The sequence below is a fragment of the Nelumbo nucifera genome, chromosome 3 (assembly GCF_055504915.1).
Source record: "Nelumbo nucifera cultivar China Antique chromosome 3, China Antique-T2T, whole genome shotgun sequence".
In the NCBI taxonomy this organism is placed as follows: Eukaryota; Viridiplantae; Streptophyta; class Magnoliopsida; order Proteales; family Nelumbonaceae; genus Nelumbo; species Nelumbo nucifera.
This window is the reverse complement of record NC_142651.1, coordinates 32644848-32658215: the sequence shown is the minus strand read 5'-3', so window position 1 is coordinate 32658215 and position 13368 is coordinate 32644848. Positions and strand designations below refer to the sequence as shown.

The 13368-nt window shown below is 41.0% G+C and overlaps 1 protein-coding gene across 2 annotated transcripts in view; it reads left to right on the top strand.

Moving 5' to 3' along the window:
- LOC104591761 (diphthamide synthesis DPH2 family protein) overlaps positions 1–13368 on the top strand; it is a 73615-nt gene that overhangs the window by 18521 nt on the left and 41726 nt on the right. For both annotated transcript variants that reach the window (XM_010250772.3, XM_088901156.1), the window contains exon 4: positions 10844–11222. In XM_010250772.3, the coding sequence (XP_010249074.1) occupies positions 10844–11222 (379 nt within the window). The remainder of the gene's footprint in view (positions 1–10843; positions 11223–13368) is intronic.

Here is a 13368-nt window from a genome sequence, read left to right as displayed (position 1 = left end):
TTTTGTTTTGGGAAGACATCTGGGTGGGCAATTCTGCCCTTAAGGACAGCTTCCCTTCTCTCTATTCCCTTTCTTGCTACAAGGGTAAAGCAATCTCTCACTTTCTTCCAACATATGTTTCTCCATCCTCTTTGAATTGGGACTTTGGGTTTCGTTGGGGCTTGAGGGATCATGAAATCTCTTGTGTTTCAGACCTTTTGTCACTACTTGAAAGTGTTTTTCTGGACCCTTTAAGATCTGATGTGAGACTTTGGTCCCCTAATCCAAAAGGTTACTTCACGTGTGCCTCCTTCTTTAAGTCCCTTTGCTCTCCCTCGGGACAAGTGGGTTTCCCAGCTAAAGAGGTTTGGTCTAAACCTGTACCTCCTAAAATTATTATTTTTTGCTAGGAGGTGTTCTATAGGAAAATCAACACTTTAGTCTTATTGCACAAGAGAAGGCCTTCTATGTGTCTGTCTCCTAATTGGTGTGTACTTTGCAGGGCTAATGGTGAGGATTGCTCTCACTTACTTTTAACTTGTTCTTTTTCTGATGCTATTTGGGGTTGGATCTTTGCTTTGTTTGGTTGCAGATGGAATTTTACCACAGCCGTAGATCAGCTCTTTGACCCTTCCTTCTTTTGTGGCCCACAGGCCTTCTATGTGTCTGTCTCCTAATTGGTGTGTACTTTGCAGGGCTAAAACAATGAACAGCCTTAAGATCCCCCAAAGGAGTCCACAGCCAAAAAAGATGAAGACAAAAAATTATCCTCAAAAAGCATGTTGGTACTCAACCATCCTCTAAGCTCTTCTACGATTAGGTTTATCTAATTGAATATCACATTCAATTAGATGTCGTGATTGGCTAGCATTCTTGATGAGTTGATGATGCACTAGCAAGAGAAGGGCAGGCAGGCAAGACTTAGAGAGGGGGGATAGAGAGGGTGAGAGGGTGAGGAACTAAGATGGGAGGGAAAATGGAGGGGATGGAGTTCGTGCAGGCAGGTCAGTGGAGGAGATCCTTGAAGATAGAGGCAAAAAATCTCCTGTTCGAAGAGATGAGAATTAAGGGGAAGGTAAGCCTGAAGGTAAGGGAAGCGAAAAAGGGTACAATACTGCTGGAAGGATTAGAAGTGATCGAGTGGCTAAGAGAGTTCATAGCTGGAGCCTGTTCAAAAGGTAAGCAGATAAACTGGCAGGATTTTAGTACATTAGAAGGGAGAAGATATGTTGTTGAATGTAAGAGGAATAGAAAGGGGTTCTTCATAGCTTTGGCTGAATTCTTTGGTAAGGGACAAAGGCAACTGGTGTGTCTACCAGCAGGAAAACAGAACCAAGGTTGGGGGGAAGTTGACTGGTTGCTCAAAGAATTCTTAGCTCAAAGAGTAGCAAATGAGAAAAAAGCCTCCATATGGGAGGAGAAGGTATATCTCAGCAACAGCAGGGTAGAACAAGGGCCAGTGGTCATGGCAAAAACAAAAGGCCATTGCAGAATGGTGGGAGGTCTAGAGAGAGAGGAGTGGGATAGTAAGCTTGTGATACAAGCCAAGGAAAAGGTTAATGATTGGAGGAGGGTAGCTGACTTACTGGCAACCAGGTTGAAGCTGAAGAGTGTCTTCATAGTAACCCCCTTCGATAACTGTAAAGCCATCCTAGATCCATTAAAGAATGATTTGGAAATATCAGCTATCAATGTTCAGGCTGAGTTCGGATCATTCACAGTCTTCAAATGGAATCCAACATCTAACTCCAAGGATTTTTTTGTCGAAGATGGTGTGGTGGTGCGTGTAATAGGCTTGCCATTCCATCTATGGAAACAAGAAATAGCAGAATCTATAGCTGTGTTGTGTGGAGGAATCTTGAAAGGTGCTTTCTGGGGAGATCTTTACTCAGTAGCAATCCTGCTAAGTGGTGTGAAGCTAGAAGACATTCCACGAAAGGTAGAGGTACGAATATAGGGGAGCTTTGTCTCTGTATGGCTAGCTTCCTCCATTGAAGCAGTGCTGTGGAAGGAGGCTCGTATGGTTGGAGGGGAGAAGGAGGAAGAAGAAGCACTACGTGGACTTGTGAGAGTGGTTAATTCAAATGGGAAGGGATGTTTCACTAAAAAGGGCCAACAAATTCTGGGAAGCCAAAAAGTTATGGGGCAGTTGGAAGGTCAAACCTGGAGAAAGCAAGAAAAAATTATGACAAATGGCAGATCATTTGCGCAGGTGGTGTCAGGGGAAACAAACAAAAATTCACTAGTTTTGAAAGGGAGAGGGCTGAACAAGCAACCTCAGACAGGTAAGGTTGCTGGTTTGACCATTAAATCAGGGGGGCGTGACCTTTTAAGTGGTCACGTGGGACGAAATGAAGGGCCCAATCGAGTGGATCCACTTGATGAAGGGCCGGAGAAGGCATCTCAAATAAAGGCTGTAAAGGTGGGCTCCCATAGGCTTCAGCCCAAGGCCCATTACAAGATAGATGGGCCGAGGGGTACTTTAAGTAAGCACGTGACTGGGAGGAGGGACGAGCTGATAGATGAAATTAAGCGTCTATCTTCTTCTACCCCGAACCCCTCCTCTCGTTCGAACAGTTCAGGTGCAAAAAAATCTCCAGATTCGCAGTCTCGAGGCTCTCTACAGTGGGTCCCATCCAACCTGGCGAACCGTCTCTCACCAGATAGGCGCAACCCGAGATACCTCAAGCCTAGTGATGAGACCAGAACAGGGATTGAAGACTGGTCGAGTGAACAAAACAACAACGATGATTCTGATAGAGACGAAACGCTAAGTCTGGGAAGTCTATCTCTGAAAAGCAACAATGATTTTTTTGAAACAGAAAGTTTGCATACAGAGCTGTTGTTTCTAGAGGAAGAGACTGAAGAGGCAGGTGGCGAGAAGGCTAGAAATGGTGAAGAAAATGGTTCTAAAGCTGTGAAAACTCCTCCTCCCTTCGTCGAGGGAGCTGACCCTGAGTCTAATGAACTACAGGATGTTGGTGGAGAGGGACAAGAATCGGCTGTGAGGATGGATGCGGGTATTCCAGTGTCGGAAACACAGAGAAAGGTCTTCCAAGTGGGTAGGTCGTCAGGAAGTGATTCTTTCACCATGTCTACTTCACAACCTTGTCCAAAAAGGGGAAAGGCTTTAAAACCAGTTGCCGCCTGTCAGCAAGTCATTTCCAGTGATTCTAGTCCTACCCCCGTTCTATCAGGTATGGGTGTCAATTCTGTTTTAGGTACTGACTTGTTTGCTCTACCTGTAACAAATATCCCAACTTCCCATCCTGGAGGTTCTGATGTAAGAAAGAGGGTGATAGTGGAAGGAGGAGAGAGGGTGTTGGAAGGAAGTAGTAAGGGGGAGGCAGACAGAATTTGGGAGTTGATCTGTACAATGATGGAGGAACAAAATAAAAAGGAAGGACTTGGAGAAAGATGTTGTAGCCAAAATAAGTTTGAGCAGGGTAAAATTCTTCCTTAGACATTGGCTGGAAAGGATGGAGAAAAGAAAGAGGATGATTGCTGTATTAGGATGGGGGGGGGGGAAAGGAACAAATAAGAAAAAAAGATCAGAAGTGGAAAGGCTAATTTCAGACATTGAGGGGGATTTAGAATTCAGTGGTAGAGGGGATAGGAGGAAGGGCCTAAAATAAGGAGAATATGGCCTCTTATTGGGTTCTTTTGCTACTTTGTCTCGATGAAAATTATTAGCTGGAATGTAAGAGGGTTAGGGAGTGCAAGGAAGAGAAGGGTGATCAAAGACCTACTCCAAAGGGAAAAACCTGATATTGTGCTGTTACAAGAATCCAAATTGATGGAATTAGATGGGAGATGGGTGAGGAGTTTTTGGAGGTCTAGAGGTTTAGGTTGGAGCTCGGCTCCTTCTTGGGGAGCCTCGGGGGGGATTGTAACACTGTGGAGGGAGGATGTGGTGGAAGTAGTGGAAGAATTGATAGGCAGATTCTCAGTTTCCATTAAGTGCAAGAATGTAGAGAATAGGTGTGTATGGGTTTTAACCAATGCTTATGGCCCTAATTCCTAAAGAGAGAGGAATGAGATGTGGGAGGAACTATATGCAATCAAGGGGCTATATGGTCCTTGGTGCCTGGGCGGGGATTTTAACGTCATTAGATTCTCTGATGAAACCAGTAATCCCCAACAGGTAATCTCAACAAGCATGAGGAAATTTAATGGTTTTATTGAGGATTGTGATCTGAAGGAAATACCTCTGCTGCAAGCCAGTTACACTTGGTCCAACCTTCAGGAAACCCCTTTGTGCTCGAAGTTGGATAGATTCCTATTTAACCTTGCCTGGGAGAATAGTTTGGAAAACTTGGTTGCTAGGGCATTACCCAGGGTCACCTCCGATCACTGTTCTATCCAAATAGGTACTGAGTCTTTTCCTATAGGACCCAAACCTTTTAGATTTGAAAATATGTGGCTTACCCATCCAGATTTTATGAAAAAAGTGAAGGAGTGGTGGGGTGAGGAGGAGAGGGGGGTAAGATGGAAGGGGATCAAGTTCCACAAGAAATTAAAAAGGTTGAGAGCCAAAATAAAAGAGTGGAATAGAGTTCAGTTTGGTAGAATTGAGGAGCAAAAATTGGGCCTAATCTCTCAAATAGAGAACTTGGATGTAAAGGAATCTCACAATGGGCTGACCGATGAGGACAGAGTGTTAAGGAGACAATTAAAAAAGGATTTGGAAGAGGTGTTATTGAGGGAAGAAATCAGTTGGAGACAAAAATCTAGACACAAGTGGATTAAGGAAGGCGATGGGAACACTAGATTCTTCCATGATTTGGCAAATGGGAGACGAAGAAAGAATTTTGTGACCAAGCTAGAGATAGGAGAGGAGGTGTTTACCAACCAGGATGACATAGCCAGAAAACTTGTGGACCACTTCAAATCGATTTATAGAAGGCCTTTGAGAGAGACGACAGTCATGGAAAGGGTGGATTGGCCAAGAATTGATGAAGGAGTGGCAAGGTGGCTGGAAAGGGATTTCGAGGAAGAAGAGATTAAGAAAGCTGTCTTTATAATGGATAGATCCAAGGCTCCGGGTCCAGATGGCTTTACAATGGGTTTTTATCAAGACTGTTGGGAGGTGTTGAAAGAGGATCTAGCTGAAGTCTTTAAGGAATTTGCAGACAATCACACTATAAGCTCTGGAATTAATGCCACCTTTTTGGCCTTGATACCTAAGAAGAATGATACCAACCACCCAAAAGATTATAGGCCTATTAGTCTGGTGACAAGCATCTATAAAATTCTGGCTAAAGTGCTCTCATTGAGAATCAAAACAGTCCTCCCTACCATCATTAGTGAAACCTAGGGGGCTTTCATTCAAGGGCGACAAATAACAGATCAGATCTTAATTGCGAATGAGTGTGTGGAGGAAATGAAAAGGTCTAGTAAGAGAGGATTCATTTGTAAATTGGATCTTGAAAATGCCTATGTTTTGGTGGACTGGAAGTTTCTATTGAAGGTTATGCAAAACTGTGGACTTGGGGACAAGTGGTGTAGTTGGATCTTTGGGTGTACCAGTACTTGTCACTACTCTATTCTGGTAAATGGTACGGTGAGAGACTTTTTTCCAGCTTGCAAGGGTGTCAGGCAAGGGGATCCACTTTCACCCTTCCTTTTTACCTTAGTAGCTGATGTGATTAGTAGGATCATTACTAAGGCTGACAGCGAAGATGCCATTAGGGGTTGGAGAATAGGGAGACACCAAGTCCCCGCCACCCACCTTCAGTTTGCAGATAACCTAATGATTTTTTGTGAAGGAGGTATTAGTGAAAAGGTAGCAAACCTAAAGGAGATAATAAAAGGATTTGAAAGTGTCTCTAATTTGAGAATAAATCTGGAAAAGAGCTGCATAGCGGGTATAAATTTGGAGGTAGGGGAGGTCGAGGCTATTGCGGAGTGTTGAGTGTTCCACCTCTGCTTGGCCTATGTCATATTTAGGGCTTCCTTTAGGGGCAAATCCTAGGGAGAGTAGATTTTGGACCTCAGTGATAGAAAAGTTTTTGAGAAGAGATTAGCCTCATGGAAGAGGAACTATATCTCTTTAGGAGGGAGAATTACCCTAATAAGACCTACCTTGGCTAACTTACCTACCTATTATTTGTTTGTCTTTAGGATACTAGTTAGGGAAGCCAGGAAACTGGAGAAGTTGATGAGAGACTTCTTATGGGAGCCGGGACAAGAAAAAAAGGATCACTTGGTTAATTGGGAAATTGTGTGCAGAAGTAAAGAAGAGGGGGGCTTGGGAATTGGGAGGGTAATTAGAAAGAATCAAGCTCTGTTAGGGAAATGGTTGTGGAGATGGCCTTTGGAAAGAGAGAGATTGTGGCATGAGGTGGTGGGAAGCATTCATGGGAGGTCAAAGAACGGATGGGATGCTGGTGTATCGAGGCAAGCTAACCTAGCAGCACCGTGGAAGGCTATTCACAACACCCTTCCTCAATTTCTCAATTTTATCAGGTATGAAGTTTGTTCTGGCAACTCTGTTCTTTTTTGGGAGGATATTTGGGTAGGAGACTCACCGTTAAAGGACTTGTTCCCTTTGCTTTTTTCTATTTCTTTGTACAAAAAAGAGGTGGTCTCAAAATTTGTTTCACCTTTGGGAACACCCTTAGATCCTACTTGGGATTTTGGGTTTCGTAGAGGACTTAGGGATGCTGAAATTGAGTCTCTTTCTATTTTTCTTGGTTGTCTTAATCAGGTTTGTTTGGATCCCTCCAAGCCAGATAAGAGAGTTTGGACTCTTAGACCCATTGGAACCTTCTCTTGTGCTTCTTTCTTCAAGTCCATCTCTCAACTTTCTTCTCACCAACCCTTTCTGTCTAAAGAAATTTGGTGCAAGCCAGTCCCCCCAAAAATTATGGCTTTTTGTTGGGAAGTATTCCATGGGAAAGTAAACACTTTAGACAACCTACAAAAGAGAAGACCTTTTCTCTGTATTTCTCCTAATTGGTGTATCCTCTGTAGAGCTCATGGTGAGGATTGTTACCATCTACTAGTATTTTGTCCCTTTTCTGCAGACCTTTGGGCTTGGCTACTTTCGTTGTTTGGGGGTAGTTGGAGTCTACCAGCAGAAGTTCACATGCTCTTCAACCATTCTACCTTTTATTGGCCTACAAAAATAGGGAGAATTATGTGGAGATGTGCTCGTGCTGCTTTGACTTGGACTCTTTGGGAAGAAAGGAATCTCAGAATTTTTCAAAACAAGGAAAGGAACAGCTAAGATTTGAAAGACTGTGTGTTAAACAGAGCAATACATTGGCTGAAGACTTTGGAAATCTTCCATCAATTCTCCTTTAATGACCTTTGGAGAAATTGGTCAGTAGTAGCAAGGTGCTCATCTTTAAAGGACAAATCAATTACAAACTGGTCTCCTCCACCCGAAGGCTCAATAAAGTTGAACTTTGATGGAAACAGCATGGGTAATCCAAGATTATCCGGAGTGGGGGGTGCTTTGAGAAATGAGAAAGGAGAGATTTTGTTGCTCTACTCAGGTCCCTTGGGAATTGGGAACTCCATCAGGGCAGAACTCTTAGCTGTTGTACAAGGGGTGCAATTTGCAAACCAGCTGGGGGTACAACACCTAATAATCGAGGGGGATTCCAAAGTGGTGGTGGGTTGGTTAAAAAATTCTGAAGAGGCTATGTGGCGATACAAGAATGAAATGAAGAAATTTAGTTGGTTGACAAGGAATATGTTGGTCACTGTACAGTGGGTGGGGAGATCAGCAAATACTTTGTCAGGTGTGTTAGCTAAGCAAGGGGTAAATAGGGAAGAATTATTTTGGGCTTAGTTGTGATTATTGTTTTCCTTTCCTAGTTTACTTGTAAGACTCAAGGAGGGGCTGCAGCTCGTGCCTCTTGTTGGGATGATGTATGAACTCACTCTAAAGTTGCTTCTGAATCAATAAACTTATTATTATTCATCAAAAAAAAATTGGTAAAACAATGTGGAGGTGCATTAGAACTGCTGCTTTGTGGACAATTTGGGAAGAAAGAAATGTGAGGATTTTCCAAGAGGAGAGAAATATTCAGAACGTAAAGGATTGCATTTTGACCAGGGCAATCCATTGGTTGAGATCATTGGATTCCTTTAAAATATATTCCTTTGATGACATTTGGAGGAACTGGATAGCTGTGGCTAGTAGCAGTAACAGAATGACATTTGGAGGAACCGGATAGCTGTGGCTAGTAGCAGTAACAGGAAGAACAGGGTACCAGCTGTGTGGGTGCCTCCTCCAGAAGGCTGGACAAAGCTGAATTTTGATGGTAGCAGCCAAGGAAATCCATGTCCATCAGGGATAGGTGGGGTGCTGAGAGATAAAGATAGTAATATATTAGCTTTATTCTCAGGCTCCGTGGGTATAGGAGACTCTATTAGAGCTGAGCTTCTAGCAGCAATACAAGGTATTCAGAATGCAGACCAGTTAGGAGTTCAGAATTTGCTATTGAAGGAGACTCCAAAGTTGTTGTGGGTTGGTTAAAAATCCAGTTTTAGTTATTAGTGCTACAGGGATATTATGAGGAAAGCTAATTGGTTTTCAAGGAACATGACTGTTAGTTATCAGTGGGTGGGTAGAATAGCTAATACCATAGTGGATGGGTTAGCTAAGCAAGGGGTATCAAGGGAACATTTATTCTGGGCAGCTCTGTAAACTTTCTTCTCCTAGTCTGATGTAGTACTTTGTTGTTGTTGAGTAGAGGTACCAGCTCGCGCCTCTCCTTTGGGCAGGCTGTATTGTAATCTCATTCTGATTATTATGAATAAATTATCAATCATTTATCAAAAAGAAAAGGATCACCTAATCAATTGGGAGATAGTATGCAAGAGAAATAAAGATGGGGGCTTGGAAATTAGGAAGTTGGACAATTAAGAACAATGCTTTCTTGGGAAAATGGCTGCGGAGGTTCCTGCTTGAGCTCCATAGACTGTGGCATGGAGTCATCAAAAGTATTCATGGTATGGTGGTTGAGGAATGGGATGCTGGGTGGCTGCCATATCAACCCTTGTAGTTCCTTGGATAGGTTTTTCCTCTTTACCATCTATTTTTTTTGCAATGAACAAGGACCGTGGTTTATTCTAGGAACAAAACAAAGTTTTGGTCTGATGTGGTGAGTTGATATGCTTCTAAAAGACAAGTTCCATTTCCTTTTCTCTCTCTCCTTGTCAAAAGATCCTTTGGTTTCTAAATGTCTTTTTCAAAATTCCCATGGGCTATCTTGGAACTTACATTTCATGAGGAGCCTCAATGAGAAGTTTGCAGATGTTTCCTATCTTATTGAGTATTTGGATTATTTCTCTTTCAATGTATCCTAGGGTGATTGCAGCATTTCGATGGTTTTCTGTTCAGGGTCTTTAACACGTGTTATCTTTGCAAGGCTAGTAGTCTACCTCTCACTAATCTCCTGCCCCCTTGTTTCTTTTATTTGGGATTGCAATGAAAGTTTTAACTACCCCAACATTTATGATTATCCTCAAATAGATTAACAGCCATTAGTAGCTTGAATGGGCTCTAGAAGACATGTCAAATGTGATCATCCAAAAAAAGGAAAAATCTATAATGCTGGAAAGACTTTGACCAATCACCCCCCCCCCCCAAAAAAAAAAAAAAAAACCCCACCTGATTTGTTACCATTTTCATGGTGCTGGTTGATTGGTCATAAGTTTCCTTCATATTAGCTGGAAATGGTGCTTTACTGCTTTTGTTCTATGCAGTGATTTAAAAGGTGCACCTAGGTGCACAGGAGAGGCACATTTTAGGGTATGCGCCTTGCCTAGGTCCCAGGCAGAGTATTTTCAAAAGGCGCACACTTGGTGCACCTTGTGCTTCAGCCCAGGTGTGTTCCTTTGAAAATCTGTGCTTTATTTTTTTTGTGTTTAGCACTTTAGCAGCTGGGCTGGGTGTTAGGGGCGGAGCCCTCGGGCCTCCGACCAAGCCCAAACAAGTTCATATTCACTCACTTTGCTCACTCACCGAAGCTCTGAAAACCCCATATTTGCTAATGTTGCTCGTTCATTCATCCTAATAAAAGATAGTTTTAAAAGACACTTAAAGTTATAAAACCTTTCTTTTTTTTATAGGGATTACGAATTTAAGACCCTAATATAGACTTGTTTGCGCTTGCCTCGAGGGGTTTGGTACAAGGGCGGCTGCCGAGGCTTGTAAAATCAAGAACGCATAATGCTTAACATCACATTATCTATTTGAAGTAATGCAATTGGGAAAAAATAAAGAGATTAAGAGTTTACAACTTTACATGTTTGGATATGTTTTATACGTTATGCTTAGTTTTATTTTAAATATGTTTTACATGTTATGTTTATGTATTTTAATTTGGGATAATAGTTTTTTTTAAGCATTTATTTTAAAATTTAAGTTTACATTTTTAATTTATAATGTGTTTAATATTTTAATAATTTGCATTTTATTTGAATTTTTGGCTTTTTTGATATATTTTTTTTCATTTTTGCTCTTTGATTCAAGAAGGTGTTTGCCTTGGGCACAAAATGGCCCTTCACTTTTTTTGTGCTTTCACTTTTAAAACACTGGTTCTATGTAGATTCTAAATAGACATTGCATTATCCATGGATGTGTTGTTTCTTGCTTTTTCAGCATTCTGTTCCGGAAAGCATGGCTTTTCTTATAAATGTTTTATCCTAAAAGTAAATGCTTCATTAAATACCATTTCAGATTAATCTAAAGTGGGTATTAACACCAATAGAATCTATTTTGGTCAGTTTCATGTAGAACGTTAATTCTTTTACACATGCACGTTCTCATTGGAAGGCTAACATATTTCTCCAATGATCTACTCACTAACCTTTATTTGTTCAATCATTTCTTTCTGAAATACAGGTTTTGTTTGGATTGGAATATGCACATGCAATACATCATATCAAAGAAATAATGGAAGTTGAATCGTCTAGATTGTGTGGTTCCAAAGAGAACAAAGCACTCTGTTATGCAGAGGTTATCTGCTCAATTATGGATCCTGAAGAACGTTTCAAAACCCCCGGAAGACAACTTGGGTCTTTTGATAGCTATACTGCTAATGGAGATTGTGCTAACTCTGGGCAAATGAACTCCACAGGATGTGGTAACAAATATACCCTTGGAGGCTTGACTTGGAAGCTTCCAGAAGGTCACAAGATGGATGATTACATGATATTTTGGATTGGTTCTGACAACCCAACATTTGTAAATGCCCTACTCATGTACAATAATTGTCATATAGGTAAAAGTTTTTTCTATTTCATATACAACTTCTGTCATTTTGGGCTACAAGTAATACAATGCAGTTCTATCAATTTAACTTACTCAACCCCCACCTAACATTATTTTATTTGGTATGGCCGAATGACAAAGATATAGGAAAAGTCAAGTATACCCCTTTGCAGAAGGAACAATGACAACTTATATGAAATTCCCATTCTACCCTTGTAATTCAACACTCCTTCAAGTTGATGCAATGATATCTATTAATGCCCAACTTGCTACCAATCTCATGTAAATAAATTTTACTCCTTTAGTGAGAATGTATGCCAACTGCAACTGGGTAGAGATGTATGGTGTGCAAACCTGTCTTGTAAGAAGCTTCTTTCTTATGAAATGATAGTCAACCTCTATGTGCCTAGTGCAATCTTGCTCAAGTGGATTATAAGCAATACTAATAGCAACCTTATTATCACAATATAAACTCATAGGTCTAGATGTAGAAAACCCTCATTTTGCAAGCAATGCTTTGAACCACTATTACAAACGCCATGTGCCATTTGATCTAAACTTTGCATCAGCCTTAATTTAGCAAGCATTGGATGTTTTGTAATGTGCCAAGCAGTGATTTAGAAGGCGCACCTATGCACATAGGTGAGGCGCATTTTAGGGTAGGTGACTCGCCCAGGTCCTAGGCACAACTCTTTCAAAAGGCGTACGCCTGGTGTGCCTCAGCCCAGACACGTGCCTTTTGAAAATTTGACGCTTTTTTGCTTTTTTGAGTCTAGTGGTTGGGATGGGGGTTCCGCCCCTGGACCCCATGCTACGCCCCTCGAGGCAAGCCTAAACAAGTCCACGTTAGGGTTTTAAATTCTTAGTTTTCACAGAAAAAATAATGATCGGAGCTTTGAGAACCCCCTATTTGGTAATGCTATTCATTCATTCATCCTAATAAAATATCTTCCTAGAAAGCAATTAAAACTATACAATCATTTTTTTTTGTGTGAAAACTAAGAATTTAAGACGCTAACGTGGACTTGTTTGGGCTTGCCTCGGGGGATGTGGCAGAAAAGCGGCTAGTAGAATCAGGAAAGTAATATGTCACATTAGCTACTTGAAGTAATGTAATTGAGAAAAAGAAAAGAGATTGTGGGTTTTATATGCTTGAAAATGTTTTATATGTTTGATTTTATTTTTAAATTCTCATTGGAATATGCTTTACATGTTATGTTTATGTATTTTAATTTTAGATAATAGGTTTTTTAAAACATTTATTTTAAAATTTAAGTTTATATTTTTATTAATATTATGTTTAATAATTTTTTTGGCATTTCTTTTTTATTTTTAGCATTTTTTTTTTAAATTTTTGTGCCTTGCTTAAAAAGGTGCGCGCCTCGCCTTGCACCTTGCTCCTCAGGCGCAAATTGACCCCTGTGCCTTTTTTGCGCCTTGCGCTTTTAAAACACTGGTGCCAAGCAACGAAATTGCCTCCCATGAATGTGTAATGGCCTGAAGTGTATCTAAATCGACTGCCCTTTTGCTTATTAATATCCTGCCCCTTTGTTTCTTCAATTTGGGAATTATTTCTTTCTTTGTTTGGGTGCATGTGGATCTCCTCACCTAACGTACAAAGCCTGTTTGCCTCTACGTTTGTTAGTTAGCCAAGGAAGAGGGGTAGAACTCTATGAAGGTGTACAAGGGCAGCTATTTGTTGGACACTTTTGGAAGAAAGAAATCAAAGAACCTTCTCAGAGAGAGTTGGGGTGCACTAATTGAAGACATTACTATTAGAGTGGTTCATTGGGTGAAGTCCTTGAAGCTGTTTGAGGACATTCCAGCTGGTGACTTGATGAGAAGTGGAGGGGAGTAGCTGATTCTGCTCCTTTCAAGGTTGTCCTTAGGCCTATTTGGTCCCCACCTTTTGAAGATTTTATTAAGCTGAATTTTGATGGTATCATTGAAGGAAACCTGGGTCCTTAAAGCATTGGAGGAATCTTTAGAAATAATGAAGGAAGAATTATTGCTTTATATTGGGTCCAATTGGGGTGGGTGATTCTTTGAGGGATGAAATATTGGCTGTCATGGAAGGAATTCAAAAAGCTAAGGAATTGCAAATTCGTAAGCTGGCAATTGAAGGAGATTCAAAGCTAGTTATAAGTTGGCTGCAA